At 36.1% G+C, this 19912-nt stretch overlaps 1 protein-coding gene across 3 annotated transcripts in view; it reads left to right on the top strand.

The window, feature by feature from the left end:
• RNF13 (ring finger protein 13) overlaps nt 1–19912 on the top strand; it is a 112705-nt gene that overhangs the window by 81419 nt on the left and 11374 nt on the right. For all 3 annotated transcript variants that reach the window (XM_081138238.1, XM_081138240.1, XM_081138239.1), the window contains 2 exons: nt 7812–7917; nt 13724–13817. In XM_081138238.1, the coding sequence (XP_080994364.1) occupies nt 7812–7917; nt 13724–13817 (200 nt within the window). The remainder of the gene's footprint in view (nt 1–7811; nt 7918–13723; nt 13818–19912) is intronic.

Raw genomic sequence — 19912 nt, 5'->3', positions numbered from 1 at the left:
CTCTACTCATGCTTTTTAAGTGTTTTTTCATTTTGTTGCTCTAATTGAGTATTTTTTCCTACCTTGTCTGCCAAATCACTGATTCATCCTCTGCTTCATCAAGCCTGCTTTTAATTCCTTCCAGTGAATTCTTGATGTCAGATATAGTATTCTTCATTTCCAACTTGTTCTTATTCATGGTTTCCATGTCCATTTTCATGCTGGTTTAATTCCCACTGAGTTTCTTCTAGTTCCCATTAAGTTCCTTGTAGTTCTCACTAAGTTTCTTGAACATCTTTACTCTGAACTCTATGTCTGATAAATTTCCTACCCCCGTCTCATTTAGCTCTTTTTCTGGAGAATCCTCTTTCTTGAGAATTCTCTTTTTCTTTCATCTGACAGCTGTTTCTCCCTATTTTAGTTGTCTCTTTGTGTTTGTTTCTATATATTAGATATAATTGCTATGACTCCCAGTCTTTGTTTGGGTGGCCCTTTGTAGTTAATGCCCTATGGGACCCAGTCTCCTTGAACTCCTGAGCTGGATGCTGTACAAGTGTTCCTTTGTGGGTTATTTGGGCTCTCTTGTTTCAGTTGGGTCTTGGTTATTGGGTGGGATCCCCTCTCAGGCTGGCTGATTGTGAGGCTTAACCCCAACCACGTGTGCTAACTACTGTATAGGTGCAGTGTAGAGGTCGTTTTTGCCCTTCCTTATTTAAAAGCCTCCTCTTGAGCCAGTCTTCAGCTGGTAATTCAGGATGAATATTCCCCAATTTAGTTTTAATTCCAGTTTTGTTCTGGGAGGATGTGTGAAAAAGATCCACCTGTTATGTCACCCATCTTAAAAACTCCAAATTATGTTTTAATGACATGAGGTAATCTCCTGTGTGCTGATACTGTCGACTGGAAACACAGGTCTAGTTAATTTATTTTGCTTTTAGATTTTAGGGATAGCTTTTTAATCTCCACTGTGACTTTTAGAATTTTATGTAAACTTAAAGTGAAAATCAATAAAACACTGTATATTCAGAGAAGTCCAGCTTCTGCCTTACTATTTTTCATCCTGTCCCTCCTGTTCCATTCTCACCTTATAAGTAATAATGTTTTTAAGTTTTTAGTTTATTATTTAATTATTTTTTAAAAAATTATAAGCAAATACCTATCCCTTCTTTTTCTTCCATCCTCAATATATAAACATGTTCCTCATCTTGGTTTTCTTCAGTTAACAGTATGTCCTGGAGATCACACTGTATGAGTAGATAGAGATATTCTTCATTTCTTTATCTGCATAGAACTCGTTTGTATTTCTCTACAGTTTAATTAGCCAGCCCCTTGTTGATGAACATTGGAATTATTTATGGTCTTTTGCTGTTATAATTAGTGCTAGAGTAAATAACCTTATGTAGAAGTCTTTTCATGTTTTGGATAGTTTACCTTTGAAATAGATTCCTAGAAGTGCGAATGCTAGATCAGAAGTTAAATGTATATGTATTATTGCTAAATGCTGGCAGATTCCCATCCATAGGACTGTGCCAGCAGTACGTGACAGTGTCTCTTTTCCCATAGGGTCATCACCAAAGTGTGTTGGCAGATTTTTGGATTTTAATAATCAGATAGGCGAAAAATAGTTCTTCCTGTAGTTTTAATTTGTATTTCTCTTATTATGAGCAAGTTTGAGCATCTGCTCTTATGCATAAGAGCTATTTGCATGTCAGTTCCTATGGTCTGTTTATCTTTAGCCCATTTTTCCTATTAGGTTGTTGATAATTTTCTTCTTTATTTTAAGAAGCTATTTATTAGGTATGTTAACCATTTGTGTGATATATTACAAGTCCCCCCCCCCATAATTTGTCATGTTACTTTTACTTACAGTTTTGGTTTTTTAGTGTAATCAAATGTACTAGTCTTTTCCTTTGGGCTGCTAGTCATGAGTTTTAAGAGTTTCCACTGCTTCTAAGTTACATAGGAATTTATCCACATCTATACTTCTATGGTTTCATTTTTAACATTAAATCTGTGGCTCATTTATAATTTATCCTCTATACCACGTGAGGAATGTATCTAATTATGTCTTTTTTCCAAATAACCATCCAGTTATCCCAACATTACTCCTTAGAATGTTCATCCCTTCATCCCTTTGAGATGCTGCCATATTTCATTACATACTTGAATTTTCTATTTATCTTATATCTGCCAGTACCACACTTTTTTTGTTATAGGATTTTATAATGTGCATTAGCATCTGATGAGCTAGTTCCCCACCCCACTCCCCACCCTCTTTTTCAGGTCTTTTATACCTATTCTTGATTGATCTTTCACAACATTTTGTTATAGCTTTATTAAGCTGTATTTCATATACTGTAATACTTATTTAAAATATACAATTTATTGATTTTAACATATTTACAGCTGTCATCACATATGTGCAGCTGTCATCACATTCTAATTTTAGAATTTTCCAACATCTCAAAGAGAAATCATCTATATATTTGTAGTCAGTCCCTGTTCCCCACTACCTCTTCCCCCATACTAGCTCCAGGCAACTACTAATCTACTTTTTGTCTTTATGGGTTTGTCTCTTCTGATCATTGCACATAAATGGAATCATACAATATGTGGTCTTTTGTGAGTGGATTTTTTTACTTAAAATAATATTTTTAAGGTTCAGCCATGTTGTGGCTTTACTTTTTTTTTTTTTTTTTACTGCTGAATAATATTCCCCTTTATGAATATACCACATTTTGTTTGTCCATTCACCACCCAATGGACATTTAGCTTCTTTCCACATTTTGGGTATTAATGAATAACGCTGCTCTGAACTTCTGTGATCCAAGTCTTGTGTGTACATATGTTTCCATTTCTCTTGGGTATATACCTAGAATGGAATTGCAGGGTTATGTGCTCACTCTATGATTGACTTTTTATTTTTTTTAATCGTCACTCAAGGATATGTTTATTGATTTTAGAGAGAGAGGAAGGGGGAGAGAGAGAGAAACATCGATGGTTTTCTCCCTTATGTGCCCCAACCAAGGATTGAATCTGCAACCTAGGTATACGTCCTATCCAGGAATTGAAACCACAGCCTTTTGGTGTATGGACAACACTGCAGCCAATCAAGCCACCTGGCCAGGGCCTCTATGTTTGACTTTCGAGTAACTGCCAGACTCCCTTCCAGAGTGCCTACACTAGCAATGTATGAGGGTTCTGTTTTCCTCCCCAAGTAATTTAATAAACAATTGTCTAGCTTCAGAAAAACCTGATGCTATTTTTATGGAAATATCATTATATTTATAAATTAATTTAGGGAGAATGGTCGTTTTTAGGATGTTAAATCTCTTTAAGAACATAATATGCCCTTTTATTTGTTTAATTCTGCTCCTATGAACTTAGGAAGTTTTTGTTTTGTTTTTTAAGTCTAAAACCTATGTGAGAAAAAACATTTTTTGAAATTAATTTATGCTTGAGTATTTTATTTTTTATTACTGTTAATGGGGTATGTGCTTTCATTATTATCTAACCAGGTTTTATTTGTATATATCAAAGCTTACTATTATTATTTTTTAAATATATCTTTATTGATTTCAGAGAGAGGAAGGAAGAGAGAGAGATAGAAACATCAGTGGTGAGAGAGTCATTGACCGGCTGCCTCCTGTGCTATACCCCCTGTTGGGGATCAAGCCCGCAACCCAGACATGTTTCCTGACCGAGAATCGAACCTTGATCTCCTGGATCACAGGTTGATGCTCAACCTCTGAGCTACGCCTGACTGGGCTCAAAGCTTATTTTTGTATATTGATTTTATAACCTATAAGTTGACTAAGTTCTCTTACTGTTGGTAACTTTTCCATTGCCAATTTAACCATATTGGCTAGTACTTTTGACATCATGTTAAATAGTAGTGGAGATAGTAGGCACCTTTGTCTTGTTCCTCACTTTAGAGAAACTTCTTGTTTCTTCTTTAAGTAAGATTCTGGCTTTTTACCACATTAAGAAATTATCAGTGTTTTATTGTACTTAATTCTTTTTAACTATTAAAAAGAATAGTATAGTAGCCCTTGGTTTAGATGTACCTTTACTTATTTAACCAGGAAAACCCATTAGTTGTAAGAATAGGCTCTGGAGTCAGACTTTTGTGGATTCTAATCCTGGCTTCCATCGCTTCTTATCTGTGTAACCTTCAACAAGAATTTATCATATCTGGGCCTTAGCCTCCCTCCTCTTTAAAAATGATACAGCATTGCTAGGAGAATTAAACACACTAGTCAAATTCCTAAGGAATACCTGGTACAAAGTAAATGGTCCATAAATGTTAGCTCTTAATCCCTTCTCCCAATTTTGTATATTTCAGAGAGTGCTATGACAATATCCTTGATCATACATCATGTGCAATTGTACAAGTGTTCCTTTATCAAAAGCACCTGCAAGTGGAATTGCTGTAGTATAACAATTTAGTAAATAATTATCTTACTGCCCTCCACAAAATGTGAACCAGTTATGTTTCCACCAACATTTTAGGAAAGCCAATGTTTTCTTCAACTCCTGCTAATAGTATATATTATCTTTATTATTTATCATTATGAGAAGAAAATTCATTGGTTAAATTAGCATTTCTTTATTCATAGAGAACATTTTTATAGACTCTTTGATGTCCTTTGTTTATTTTGGTCTTTTTAAAAATTGAATTCTAAAAGCATTTAGTAACTTTTTAGTAAGAGATAACATATTGGATGACACACAACTTTTGACAGTTGTGGGCAGAGGAGAGAATTGTTTTTGATCACATTGAGTAGCATGCTGTACTGGAGATATTGCTGGGGATATGGCCTTTAGGGAGTCATTTAATCTTCGTGGACCTATTTTCCCTTTTGAAAATGAGGGGATTAAAATAAAGAACCCTGCTCCTTTCTACTCTAAACTCTCCATCTCCTTTCTCATGTTTAGGGACTCTATTTTTTTCATATTTTGTCCCTAGCACCAAGCATAGTAAATGCATAGCACATTCAGTAAATGCTGGTGAAATTAAATTGCTATTGTGTTACTTCACGATTCTCCAGCAAGACACAGCACTGTGCTGGCAGCAGAACAGTGTGCCACAAGTGGGGACACGGCTGAGCAGTGGGCCTGCCTGTAGGGAATGGAGCATGTCGGTGAGGCAGTTGTGAGGTTTGTCTGAGGGGCAAGTTCAGGCAGGTAGTCATCTGCAGTAGTGAGGGTGCCCAGCAGCTGGAAAGTTGGTTTATAGGAAGGAAGGCTTTGGTGTATGGGTGTACATCCATTGGGGCTCAGTAGTTGGGTTGGCTGTTGCTATTTGATCCAAGGTGGTAGGGGTGGATATGAAAACAGACAACAGGCAATATGTCGTGCGTCAGCAGAGGAATTGGGAAATTAGAGTGATTATTGTTATAAAGTTTAGGCCAAGACACCTGGTTTGAAATTAGGCTGGGAACTCATGTAAAGGAAAATAAGACAACTAGTTTATTTCTTGGGTTGCATAGGACTCTGCTTCAGTGAGCAAATCTCAGCTGCAGAGCTCATGGAGTATGTTGTTTATGGACTCATGTAGTAAGATACTAAAGCTGTTTAAATATCTCTTTTTTCAATTACAGATTGATCTGGAATGAATGGGGCAGGGATGAGTCCACAGGCTCAGCAGTGGGAGCCTGACAGACAGAGGAAATAGAAATAAAGCTGGAGGGCTGATACTCTCGTAGTTTTCCGTCGGGTATCACCATCACTGTCACCCCCCCACCACTCTTAGTTTCATTAAGAAAAAGCGTATCTTGAATGTGCATTTGGTTTTTGATTTAAGATGCTTAAAACTTTCTATCAATTATAGACCTTTTAAAAATCCTCACACTATATCTTGAAAGTAAGCTAAATTGTCTGAGATATAACAGGCAACCACTAATAGGACATATTACAGAACATTGGATTTAGAACACAGGCCTATGAATCCTAACACTGGAAAATTCTAGAATCCATTCTGTTTCTGTAGTTACACACACACGGGAAGTTTCCAATAAAGCCTCTTAATTTCTAGTTCACTGGGTCTTCCTACTTTGTTCTTTTAGCTTACTTCTCACCTAGCAGTTCCATTCATTTCTGAGCAACCCTGTGACTTGTTTTATAAGGACAGTGTTTTTTTATCGCATTCAGGCCACATGTACCTTAGGAAGTCATTAACATTAAAGAAAAAAGAACAGAACATAAGAGATGTAAGCTTCGCTATTGCTGAGATATTTAGATGCTGTGATGGGCTGATTTTAGGATGTGCAGTAGTCTGGTTTCTGACCCCTCACACTGTTAATTTCTATCAGGTTGGTGGGGGTGAGGCAGGGAGGTGTGCCGAGGATGAGCACCTCATGGACAGGCTCTTGTACCATCTCAGCCCTGGCTCCCATGGTCCAGAGGGCTTATGCCAAGAACTAGGACATTACTTACAGAGCTGGCTTCATGAGAAAGAGATGGTACCCAGTGGAGCAACTCAGGCCCTGCTTTTCTCTTTTTCACATTACTTATACATCAGTCACGTCAGTATTTTATGTAATTATTTTGTCATCCATATTCTGCTAGAAAGTGATTGAATAAAAAGCCATTTTTATTCTAGCAATCGAAGCAGTTTTTGGAGAGTATTTAAGTTATTGGGGGGAAATTCCTGGTATTATCTCTTTTGTTTGTTTTTGTTTCTGGTGAAGCTTGATAGAGTTCCTTGAATGTGAGTATAGTAAATAATAGCATAAAGACTTAAAAATCTCTTTGGAATAGAAATAATTTGCTTTCATGTAATTTTTCTTAAGTAGTGTGGTGTCCTAAGCATCTCTATATGGGGGAAGGAGTCAACCTATTTTTTATTTTCTTCTATAAAGTTGAGAATTTTTCTTTTGCATTTAATCCTTGAGTTATGAAGTACCTTGCTTTGCTACCCCGACTACCACAGGAGCACAGTGGAGAAATCAGTCATAGTACTGACCAGTATACAGACCCTTCCCTACGCTGAGGATACTTTCTAATGCAGGATTTTGTTGCTGTGCAAAATTTGCTCACACAACACAATAGTATGCTACTCTGATCAGTTTCATTTCATGAGTACCTGTTAATTTTATAATAGTAATATTACAGTAACTAATAACATTTTGATAACAAAGGGGAATAAGGCATGTAGTGTTCTCCATCCCTCCTCTGACAACATACATATTTTTGTAGTGGTTTTTTTTCCAGTTAAGCAGTGGAGAAGATGGAGAACAGAGAGGAAGCTGCACCTCCTGTGAATTCCTCACCAGTTTTCCATTGCATACCTCACAGATAATGACAGTGCAGGGGCTGTGTCCTTTGTCTCTGATATAACAAGTTCATGAAAGCATGTAGGGAGGAGAGTGTGTTTTCACCTTGATGGCTTCAGAGTTTTTCCATAGGAGGAACTGGTGAACAGTAATTTGGTTGGGGTGGGGGTTTGTGGTTGACACACTACCCAAGGTATTGCCATTATGTTAGTGCTGATTTTGCATGTAAAATATGCATACTTTTGCCCAGGTTACTAAATTCAGTAAATAACATATTTCCAGGATGGACACAGTAAGTATTGATTAGCTGATTTCCCCTACCCAGTCTAAAAGCTTCTTTTAATTATATTATTTTGGCAAATATGTGAAATAGATTTAAAGGTAGAAAAATTATCCCTTAAGTTACTGAAAATTATATATTAGAAAATGAGATATCTAGTGGATTGAATTGTAATGTTTAAATGCTTTTTAAAAAAATGTCTTCTTTGGTTTTGATCACCATCATAATTTGGCAAATCTTAATATTTCTCATTTATTAATTCTTGTTTCTTCCAGGGCCCACATTATCTTAGTTCCAGAATTTAGTCTTCCTCTGGAATACTACCTAATTCCCTTCCTTATCATAGTGGGCATCTGTCTCATCTTGATAGTCATTTTCATGGTAGGTAAATTTATTTTAAATACTTCAAAAAAAAATAGTATAAATGTCTCTAAAAAACATTGTATTGAGTAAGAGAAGCCTTACCTTAAAAAGTATATATTGTGTGAGTCCATTCATGTAACTGATTCTGGAAAAGAGAAGATAATTTGGGTAGAAAAATCAGAACAGTGATTGCTACTGGGGGGCAAGGGAGGGGATTTACTGGGGCGGGTATGAGGGAGATTTCTGGGGTATGAGTTATGTTCTGAATCTTGGGATAGGTTTGGGTTGTACTAATGCCTGATTCACCAAATTGTATACTTAAGTTTTGTGCATTTCATTGATGTGTAAATTTTGTCTTTGCATTTAGATTATTCAGATTTCTAATATGGGTCAGTCAGTTTTACATTTGTACATAGATGCAAAAATCCTAAATAAAACATCTGAATGTCTAGATAAGAGAAAGTTTTAGTTTTACGGAACTAGAAGAATCTTGGCATCTGAACTAGACAATCCCTTGAGTGCTGTTAGTAGGAATGTTAAATGGAGCAGCCACTACGGCAGTTCTTCAAAAATTTACACATAATACCGTATGATCCGGTAGTTCCATTTTCGGATAAGTACCCAAAAGAATTGGAAGTAGAGAGTTGAAACTATGTTCATAGCAGCACTATTTGCAATAGGCAACTCAGTTGTTCATTGATGGGTAAACAAACAAAATGTGGTATATACATACAATGGAATATTATTCAACCTTAAAAAGGAAGGAAGTTCTGACACATGCTACGACATGGATGAACCTTTGAGGCATTATGCTGAGTGAATAAGCCAGTCACAAAAGGACAGATATTGTATGATTCTATTTATATGTGGTACCTAGAGCAGCAGATTCAGAGACTGAAAGTAGAATGGTAGTTGCTGGGGGCTATAGGAAGAGGATGGGGAATTACTGTTTAATGGGTACAGAGTTTCAGTTTTGCAAGATGAAAATAATTTTATGAATGGATAGTGGTGATGGAAGCACAATAATTTGAGTATACTTAGTGCCCGTAAAATGGATAACATAGTAAATTTTATGTATATTTTACTGTGTTTTAAATAACATAAAAACAATTGGACATAAAACTAGCCCCATAAAATTGAAGTTTACCCTTATTTTCCATTTTCTAAAATAATTTTTTCTGAAATTGGAATTATATGTTACTTCACATTTTGGTGAAGGTTGTCTATAAAATCATCTAGAGTCTACTGACCTTTTTTCATAATTACCTGAACATTCAGATGGTTGTCTGCTTCTTCATCCTAAATTATATTTCTAAGAAATTATCTATTTTGTCTGTTATCACCTATAGGGTCAGAAGTGATTTATAATATTTATATATTCATTAACAACTTAAAGAGAATTTCTACTATATGTGGAATGAGTTCTCTTCATATCCCTCTGTGCCTTGCACAGTGTTGTCAGTTTATCTGTTTTGCCTTTCAAAGAGGTAGACTTTGAGGTGTTGGTTGTTTTTTCCCCTTTCATGCAACAAGTATTTATTTTGCACCTAGGATGAACTAGGCACTAGTCTAGGGTCTGAAGATTCATCATTGAACAAAATAGTTAAAACCCCCTGATGTCAAACAGCTTACATTCCAGTTTTTATTTATCTCTTGAATGTCTGCTGTTAGCATCATTATTTGTTTCTTGTATTCTGTTTAGATATATTGCTTTTCTTTTTCTAGCTTGTTGAGCTGAACGCTTATTAAATTATTTTTCTTGCTAATATGTGCATTTAGGTTATAAGTTTCTCTTTTAACAATCATTTTAGCTATAACTCATACATTTTGATAAGGAATATTTTTATTTTTATTGATTTGCTAAAATTTTTTCCATTGTTTTATATGTTTCTTTATGACTCTTGATGTCTCCATCTATGTGAAGGGGGCCTCAGTGACTATAACTCCTGGCCCTTCTCTACTCTTTCACTCATTTGGTCTTAGGGAAGATGAAATATCTTATCTGTGTACTACATTTGGGAAGAGTAAATTAGGGCATGCTTGACTCAACTCCACCTTTCTCTTGGGACCAGCCTGTCTTCAACTCCACGGGAACTGGTTCTGCAATACTGGGGGAGGGTGAAGGGAAGGCCTGCTTCATTCCAGAGTTGTCTTTGTCTATATCTGGGTGGGTAAGGCAATCTAATTCTGTGGTTCAATAAGAAGTGCTCTCTTCCTCCAATGAGTTAGGCGTTCCCCTTGTCTTCATCTGTCAGTTCATCATCTTATTTCTCAAGTTATTTAGAATACAGTTGGCGAACAGGCATGCTGATTTTAAGGACCCCTCAGAAACTCAAATATCCGTTATGACGTCTTCTGTGACTTATGAACTATTTTAAATGTTCAAAATACATATTTATTCCTATATCTCCCCCCGTCCCCCCCCCCCCACACACACACAGTTGATTTCTAATTCAATTGCATTGTGGTCAGAAAACATGGTATGTTATGGATTATTTGGTATGCTCAGGTTGCGGCCTCGATCCCCAGTGGGGACATGCTGGAGGCAGCGAATAGATGTTTCGTTCTTGTGTCAGTATTTCTCTCCTCCTCCCTCTAAAAATCAATTTTAAAAAATTAAAAGAAAAAGACTTGCTCTTTGGTTACATCTCATAAACATTCCCCACCTGTGTAAACAAAGAAGTGTAGTATGCAAAGTTCCATATGTGTTCTTTTGTTTGAGCTTGTGCATTTGTTTTGTCTAGTCTTTTTTTCACTATGTTTAAAACAGCTTTATTAAAATAGAGGGTGGGGCAAAAGTAGGCTTACAGTTGTGAGTTTATTCTTGTATTAATACACAGATAACATATTCTAGAACTGTACACCTGAAACGTATAATTATGTTAACCAGTGTCACCCCAATAAACTAAAAAAAAAGTGAAGATAAATAATAAATAACCTGTATAATTTACATAACATAAAAGTGTACAGTTCGGTGGTTTTTAGTATACTCACAGAATTGTCTCATCATCACAGTAATCTATAGCTTTTTGGACTCTTCTATTTTCTAAAGCAGTGCTAGGCAATAGAACAATATTGTGAGACATTTATTATAGTTATTTTTTTGGCAGAAAACTAACACTAATTGTACATTTTTATGTAACCAATAACATACATATGTTTTCTCATTTTTTAAATTTTATTTTTTAATCCTCACCCTCATCTATGTTTTCATCAATTTTAGAGAGAGAGGAAGGGAGAGAGAGAGAAACACTGATTGGTTGCCTTCTGTATGCACCCCTGCCAGGGATTGAATCTGCAGCCTAGGTATGTGCCATGACCTGGAGTCAAACCTGCAACTTTTGGGGGTATGGGGTGACACTCCAGCCCGCTGAGCCACCCAGCCGGGGCCATATGTTACTTCATGTCATCCCAATAAGTGTGGATCATTGTCCTTAATTCACAGGTGAGGAACTGAGTTTCAAAGGGATTAAGCAATTTGCCTGTGGTTCCACAACGATGGAGCTGGAGTTTATTATTTATCATCTATCTATTATCTATCTATCTATCATCTATCTATCTATCTATCTATCTATCTATCTATCTATCTATCTATCTATCTATCTATCATCTATCTATCTATCATCTATCTATCTATCTATCTATCTATCTATCTATCTATCTATCTATCTATCTGTCATCTATCATCATCTATCATCTCTTCTTTTTTTAGTTTATTGGGGTCACATTGGTTAAAATAATTATAGGTTTCAGGTGTACAGTTCTATAATATGTTATCTGTTTATTATATTATATGTTCACCACCCCAAGTCATTTAATATAATTAAAAATTTTCTGCTAGCCAAATTAAACAAATAAAAAGAAACAAGTGAGATTAATTTAAATACTATCTTTATTTAACCTAATAAAGCTAAAATGTATTTTACCACTCCATTAATAGAAATAATTATAAAATATGTTTTACATTCTTTTTGTAGTCTTTGCGATCCAGTGTGTGTTTTATGCTTTTATAGCGAGTCTCAGTTGAGACCAGCTGCATTTCAAGTGCTCAGAGCACGTATGCCGATGGCTACCATATTGGGCAGCGTAGGTCTGTGGTCTTTAAATTTTTTGTCTTCTTGAGCTGTAAATTACTGAGCTTGTGAATTTGTGTATTTCTCTTATAATTTTGTCATTTTCTAGATGAAATGTCCTTGTTATCATTGTCATGAATGTCTCCTAAAGACTTTTGTCTTAAATTCTATTTTACTTGATTACTACCTTTTCCTTTGCTTGGTGTTATCATGGTCTATATTTATCCCTTTGCTTTTTACCTTTATTTTTGTCTTAATGAGTTGTTGATAGCATATGGTTGAAGTTTTTTCTTTAATATGCACTTTAAAAAAAAAAAAAAATTAATTTAATCTACTTACATTTTTGTGATTATATATATTATTGGACTAATTTCGCCCTTTTTCTCTCTCTCGCTTTCTCTTGTCTGTTTCTGCTACTGGTTTGAAAGCTTACATTATATTGTTATTCTTCTAGTGGTCACTGTCAGTTTTTTTTCTAAAAGCTTTTATTGATGTACGGTTAAATTTAAATTGTACAATTTGGCATGTTTTGACATATGTATATATGTGACGCTATCACCACAATCAAGATAATGAAATATCGGTCCGCTCAAAAAATTTTCTCATGCTCCTTGGCAATCCCTCCCTCTAACCCCTTTCAGTTTCTCCTTCATGTCCCACTTACCCCCAACTCTAGGCAACCACAGATTTGGGTAAATACAAGTAGGTGTGGGATGATTGGGTCATATGGTAAATGTGTTTAAATTTATAAGAAACCCCCAAACTGTTTCTCAATGTGGTGGTACCGTTTTCAGTCCTACTGTTAGTGTACCAGAGTGTGAGTTTCTCTGATTCCTTGCCAATACTTGGTATAGTCAGTCTTTCTAATTTTAGCCATTCTAATAGGTGTATAGTAGTAGTAGTTGTGATTTGAATTTTAGTTTTCTGTTGACTTATTTGTTGAGCATCTCTTCAAGTGATTATTTGCCATCCTTAGCTCTTCTGTGGTGAAGTGTTTATTCAAGTATTTTGCTCATTTTTTTCTATTGGGTTGTTGGTTTTCTTATTACTGAGTTTTGAGTTCTTTTTATATTCTGGATACAAATCCCTTATCAGATAATGCAGCTTCCAAATATTTTTTTCCCAGTCTGTAACTTGTCTTTATCTTTTAACAGCGTTATTTGAGGACAGAAGTCCTTAACATTGATGTAGTTAAATTTGTCAGAATTTCCTTTTATGGATGTTGTTTTTGGCATTTGGTCCTAGCCCTGTGGACTTCCTTTTTATTCTTGCAAGCATAGTAATTTATAGTTAAAAATCTTTTGTATGTTATCTAGCACTTCTGAATATTTGTAGTAGAGGTGTTCCGTATTCTTCTGCTAGAACTGAAAGTGCAGTGACCAACAAGTGTGTGCTGGAACACTTTTTTAGTTTATAACTTACAGGGATTTCAACCCTCCCATTCTTCTTGATCTTCTTTATAACCTGTAGTTTACCATTTGTATTTTTTCAAACATACGTGTTATTTATAATGTTTTGTCAGAGTAAATTAAAGATAATTTAAGTCAATGAATAAAAATTCAAAGGATAATTTAGTGGGGTAATTAATCACTAATGTAGTTTAATGCTTTCATTAATATCACCATTAGGATTTAAGTAAATTGAATTGATTTTCAGCAGCTATCCAGAAACTTAAAAAGATATTGGTTATTTTAATGGCCATTTTCTATTTGCATGTTTAGTATCTGATTCTTTTCCCCTTTTATTTTTAGATCACAAAATTTTTTCAGGATAGACATAGAGCCAGAAGAAACAGACTTCATAAAGATCAACTTAAGAAACTTCCTATACATAAATTCAAAAAAGGTAAGTAAATATTTTTATTTTCTAAATAATTACCCTTAGTTTATGTAAGAACACATGGTGACCAGACTCTTAATACTACCTTTTGAGTCCTTGCCATGCACTGTGCCTAACACTCAGTTAATAATGAGTGGATGTGGGAAATGTTCGTTTGCTCTGGTGTATCCTCATGAAGGCAGGTAGGGTACATTGTCTGCAGAGAATTTAAAAACAGTAATGAAACTGACCAAATGCTTTTTACCATGTGCTAGTAGTTCTAAAACATCAGTGGATAAAATCCTCTGTGCTTGGGTGGTCTGTTCCCATGGACCTTCTCATTCTCTCCCAGCACACACCATTGCATTAACACTGCATTAACTAAACTCATAGGTAGCTATTGGGTGTCATTATGTTTTAAATACATCATCTCATTTAATTTTCACATTTCTATGAAATGGAAACTGTAAAGGGTATTATAGGTGAAGCACTAGAGGGTCAGAGAGGCAAAAACTAATGTCACATAGCCAGTACTGACAGAGCTGGAGAGGGGTGTGGGTCTAATACTCTAACCAATATAATTTCTCCTACCTATGCTTTAGTGAGCTTTTAGTGCAGGTACATGCTTGTTAAATCCTTTTGGCTAGCAGTTCCCAGCTTTTCAATTTCATATACCAGTAAAAATGTTCCTTTTTTTAATTCAGCAAGAAAATGTATAGAGAGTAGAAAGAAATAGAAAAGTCATTAACACTTAGTTCTGCCAGATTTTTATTTTCCAAGTAATAAAATGTTTAAAAACCTACCATTTACAATAACCATTATTTTATGAAAAATACAAAATTTAACAACAACAAAAATAGGAAAAAACACGTTAAAAGAAAAAGGGACATCTGTAAAAATGCACTGCACTGTTATCACACAGTGAGAATTAAATAAAAGCTATTCACAGACCAGAAGTAGTTTGAGGACTGGCTTTAGGAATCACTTTTTAGGCTCCATTTTATGTGTTTATTTTTGTGTTTTCTAAACTCAGGGGGAAAAAGTTTTAAGAAATGGTGTTGATACTGTCCTGGGCTAAAAAGGGCATGCGTAGTTGGCTTTTCCTCTGAGTAAGATGAGTAACCAGTGAAGGATTTGGAACGGAGGAAAGATAAGGTCTAAACTGGACCTTTCTGCTGCTATGTTAAGAACAGGTGTAGAGGTGGGGGGAAAAGGGACATTGGTGATACTTTCAACAATAAAGATAAAAAAAAGAAAAAAAGAATAGGTGTGCTGTAGAGGGTTCGAGGGTATACGCAGAGAGACCAGGTAGGAGGCTCCTGCAGTAATCCAAGCGAGATCCGAGTGTGGCTTGGACTATGGGGTAGCAGTGGAGGAGGTGAAGAAGTCTTAAATTCTGGATATATTTAGAAGATGGAATACTCTGGGTTTACTGATGTGGGGAGAGGAAACAAGGGTGACTCCAGAGTTTTTGTCTCAGCAACAGGAAGAATGGCATTGCCCTAAAGAGAAATAGAGGTGTTTAATAAATGGTAGAGCAGGTTTTTGGGGAAAATGTACAAAATTCGTTTTGGATATGTGGAATTTCTGATGTCTACTAGACATTATAAATGAGTTTAAGAGAGGGGTCTGAACTGGAAATATTGGTATAAAGATGTGTTTATATCATGAGACTAGATGAGATTGCCAAGAGAACGAGAAAAGATGGACAGAAGAATACCAAAGATGTATTGGGATATTCCAACATGAAGTAAGGAGAAATCCGCAGTGGAAGCTGAGGAGGCGTGACCAGTTATACAGGGGGAAGCAGGAGAGAGTAGTTTACCAGAAGCCAAGTGATGCAAGCTTATCAAGGAGCAAGGAGTGATAACCTGTGTCACATGCTCCTGATAGATACAGAACATGGGACAATTATGACAATTGACCATTAGAGTTTATTATATTGATGAGCAGTTTTGACAGTGGTCAGGCCAAAAACCTAATTTTGGTGGGTTTAAGAGGAAATGGAAGGAGAGGGATTGGAGAATGACTACAGACAACTTTTTCAAGAAAATTGACTACAAAGAGGAGCAAAGAAATGGGGTAGTAGCTGCAGGGGGAAGTTGGATCAAGTAATAACAGCATGTTTGCTGATGGAAATTGGTGATGCAGGTGACAGATGGGAGAGTGGCTATAGTTATGTCTTTGAGAAGGGAAGAAGGGATGAGATATGGTGCACAAATAGGTGGATTGGCCTTAGATGGAGAACTGAGCTAAGGGAAGGTAAAATATGTGGGTGCAAAACCCTGTTAGATGGTGGCAAGTCTGTGGAAGTGTTCTTCCATTTTTCTCAGTGAAGTAGGAAACACAACCATCAACTGAGGGTGAGGATAGGACAGGAGATATTGGAGATTTAAGGACACTAAGATAAGATGTTTTACTCTGGGAGAGTGGGCAGGCCAGTGGACTAGGGGATTGTAATACGGTTGCCTGGCAGCCTGAACCCCCCTTTAAGGTTCTTGGTTATGAACCCATCAGCATACTGATTTTTCTCTAGCTGTGTTTATCTGTATGGAGTGGTGCTTATCCTTACTACCACTCCCTGCTTTAAGTGTAAAGTATAACATGTATTCAGAAAAGTATATGACATACATTTCTGGAACCATCTAGTTCAAGAAATAGAGCAGTACTAGCACCCTAGAAACTACTCTGTCCCCTTCTAGATTATAATCTTTTTTTCCTGACCGGAAGTAATCACTATCCTGGCTTATGATAATCATTTCATTTCCTTTCTCTTAAGTTTTACCACCTATGCATGCACTGCAAAACAGTATGGTTTTCTCTTCCCTTTTTTTGAATTGCATGTTTTATTTTGTCATACCTCTTTTAGTAACAGCTTTTTTTGGTGAAATTAATCACTTTATAACATGTATATGTACAGTTCACTCACCTTCATTTCATCCTATAAATATATTAATTTATCCGTTTTACTATTAATAGACAGTTGTTTTTTGTTCTCTTTTTAGTTTAGGGCTATTACAGACCACACTTCTAAAACATTTTTTACATTCTGGTTTATATGAGCATGAATTTCTTTATGGTGCCTACCTAGAAGTAGATTAGCTGGATCATAGGATATGCCTATCTTCAATTTTGTTGGATAGTGCAAAATCATTTCCAAAGTAATGATGGTGCCAATTTATACTCCCACCAACAGCGTATTGGAGTTCCTGTTGTCCCTCCCACATATTTATAAATATTTTGTACTGATAGACTCTTAAATTTTAGCCAAATTGATCAGTTTATAAATATGTCTCGTAGTTTTAATTTATATTTCTCTCCTTGCCAGTGAGGTTAAATACCTGTATTTTTACCTCCAGCTGGATTTTCACTCTCATGAATTACCTTTCATGTCATTTTCCTGTGAGGGTGTCGCCTCCCCACCTTCCATATGCAGGGAGGACTTCTTTATGTCCCCTCACAGCTCCCACCTGGAGGCATGGTATGGGCGAATGAGCTCTTCACTAATGTTATGTGTTTGGACTGTCCTCTTGTTTGTGGCTTATTTTCCACAGGACTAACGTTCTTATCTTTTATGGTGGTGTTTTGCATATTTTAAAAGAACTTCTTCCCTAGCCCAAAATCATATAAATATTTATATTATCTCCTGAAAGCTTTATAGTTTGGCCTTTCACATTTGAGTATTTAATCCACCTGAATTGATTCTGTAAAATGGGGGTCCATTTAAGGAGTTTACAGTTTGATATTTCACATACATATATGGATATCCAGTTGTCTGAGAGCTAGTTATTAAAAATACCGTGTAATCTGACATAGCTCAAGGGTCTGTGTGTGTGGTTGTTTCTGGACTGTTGGTCTTACTGTCTCTCCTTATCACACTGTTTTAGTTACTGCAGGTTTAGGTAAGTCTTGATGTCTGAGAGAGTCCTCCCACCTGTTCTTTAACACTTTTGAACTATTCTTGACACCAGGCATTTCCATGTAAAATTTAAAATCAACTTGTCAAGGCCGCCCCACCTGCAAACATAGACATACAATTATTGTATATTTTGTAGTAAAATATACATTACATAAAATTGACCATTTGAACCATTTTTAAGTGTGTAGTGAAATACACATAATGTAAAACTGACCATCTTTAAGGGTACAGTTCAATGGCATTAAGCACATTCACACTGTTCTGCAGCCATCACCACCGTCCATCTCCAGAGCTTTTCCATCCCCCCAACCGAGGCCCTGTCCCCAGTAAACATAACTGCCCTTTCCCTGCTCCCGCCACTCCGAGGCAGCCACCCTTCTACCTGCCCTTGCTCTTTATTTCTATTTATGTCTTCTACTCTTCTCTGCATTTTGCGGTTTCAACTGAACATTTTCTGATTTCATTTTCTCTCCTGTCTTAGTTTATTAATTATACTTTTCAAATTTTTCTCTAGTGACTGTCCTAGAGTTTGCACTGTACAACTAACTAAGTGCACTTTCAGATACTATACTGCTTTCCTGGCAGCAAAGTACCTTATAACAAAATATTTCTAATTCCTCCCTCCCATAGCACTAGGGACATTGCTGTCATTCTTTTCACATGAGCATCTGTAAACACAGACAAGCATATACAGTTGAGTACGTTGTAGCTGTCGCTGTTTTGAACAGACTGATCTGTGAAATCAGTTAGGAGTGAGAACAAGGTTTTACCTTCCTTCGCTCAGTCCTTCTCAAGTGCTGTGCCTTCCTTTATGTATATTCGCGTTTCTCACCTCTAGCCTTTTCCTTCTCTCTGCAGCTACTTTTAACATTTCTCCCAAGGTAGGTCTGTTGGCAGCAAGTTCCCTCAGTTTTTGTTTGTCTGAAAAGTCTTTATTTTCCCTTTTGTTTGCTTAAGTTTTATCTTTTTATTGTGGTAAAAAACACACATCATCACATTTACTGCCATAATCATTTTTAAGCGTATGGTTCAGTAGTGTTAAGTATATTACGTCGTTGTACTATAGATCTCCAGAAATTTTAAATCTTGCCACACTGAAACTCCACACTCATGAAACACTAATTTCCCCTCCCACCATCCCCTAGTCCTTGGTAACCACCTTTCTGTCTTCCATTTCTATACTTTTGAATATTTTAGATACTTCATGAGTGGAGTCATACAGTACTTGTCCCTTTGTGACTGGCCTGTTCTGCTTGACATAATCTTGAGGTTCATTAATGTTATAGCATGTGACAGACTTTCCTTTTTCAAAGTTGTATAATACTCTATTATATGCACATACCGTGTTTTTTGATTGCTCTTCAGTCTCTTCACTAGTTACAGGACTGTTCATATTGTCCAGCTTTTTCCTTGTGAGTACAAGGCTAAAGTGTCTGCCCTCTCCCCCACCCTTCTACTTACACTTCTTCAGACCACCTTGGTTACATGTGTGCGTTTCTCTAGATCATCTGTTCACCTACGAGTTAAACTACTAAGTCATAGAATATGTGTATCATCAAATTTACTGCACTGTGCTAAGTTGATCTCCAAGGTGTTTATACCAGTTTACCATCCCACAAGAGGTATATGAGAACTGTTACTTTACAAATTGCCATGTCCATCCAGTATCCTTGGAAAGTTTTAGGTCTGATCACATCCACCTGTCTTGTCTGAGATCTTTAGTATTTTAGTACCGACAAAATTATTCGTTAATATTACCGATTTATACAGACTGCTTTTTAAAAATATATTTTTAAAGTACTGTCCTTAAGTAACTTACACATTAACGTATACAGTAAATTTCAGATTGAAATATCTGTGCGTGTATGCAGCGTATATATCCTGGGCACATGCTGTGCTCTAGACAGTAATGAATATGCACCAAGAAGGAGACATGGATCTTTTTGCAGATCCCTAATACATAAGCGAGATAGGCTTCACATACTAAAATTGTTCATTAGTCTACATCTAAAAGACATTTTTCTTTGCATAATTACATTATTTTTAGTTTCCAAGAAACAATCATACTTAGCACCGCACTTAGTAGGAACTCAGATACTTGCTCATTGCCCCAAATTGTAGTTAAATCACAAACCATTTAAATTCAGTCACACTGGCCCTAAAAATATTAAACTTACCATCCACTGTCAGAGTTCAAACCTTT

The sequence above is a fragment of the Miniopterus schreibersii genome (assembly GCF_964146895.1).
Source record: "Miniopterus schreibersii genome assembly, chromosome: 5".
Lineage (NCBI taxonomy): Eukaryota > Metazoa > Chordata > Mammalia > Chiroptera > Miniopteridae > Miniopterus > Miniopterus schreibersii.
This window is presented reverse-complemented; position numbering and strand designations above follow the sequence as displayed.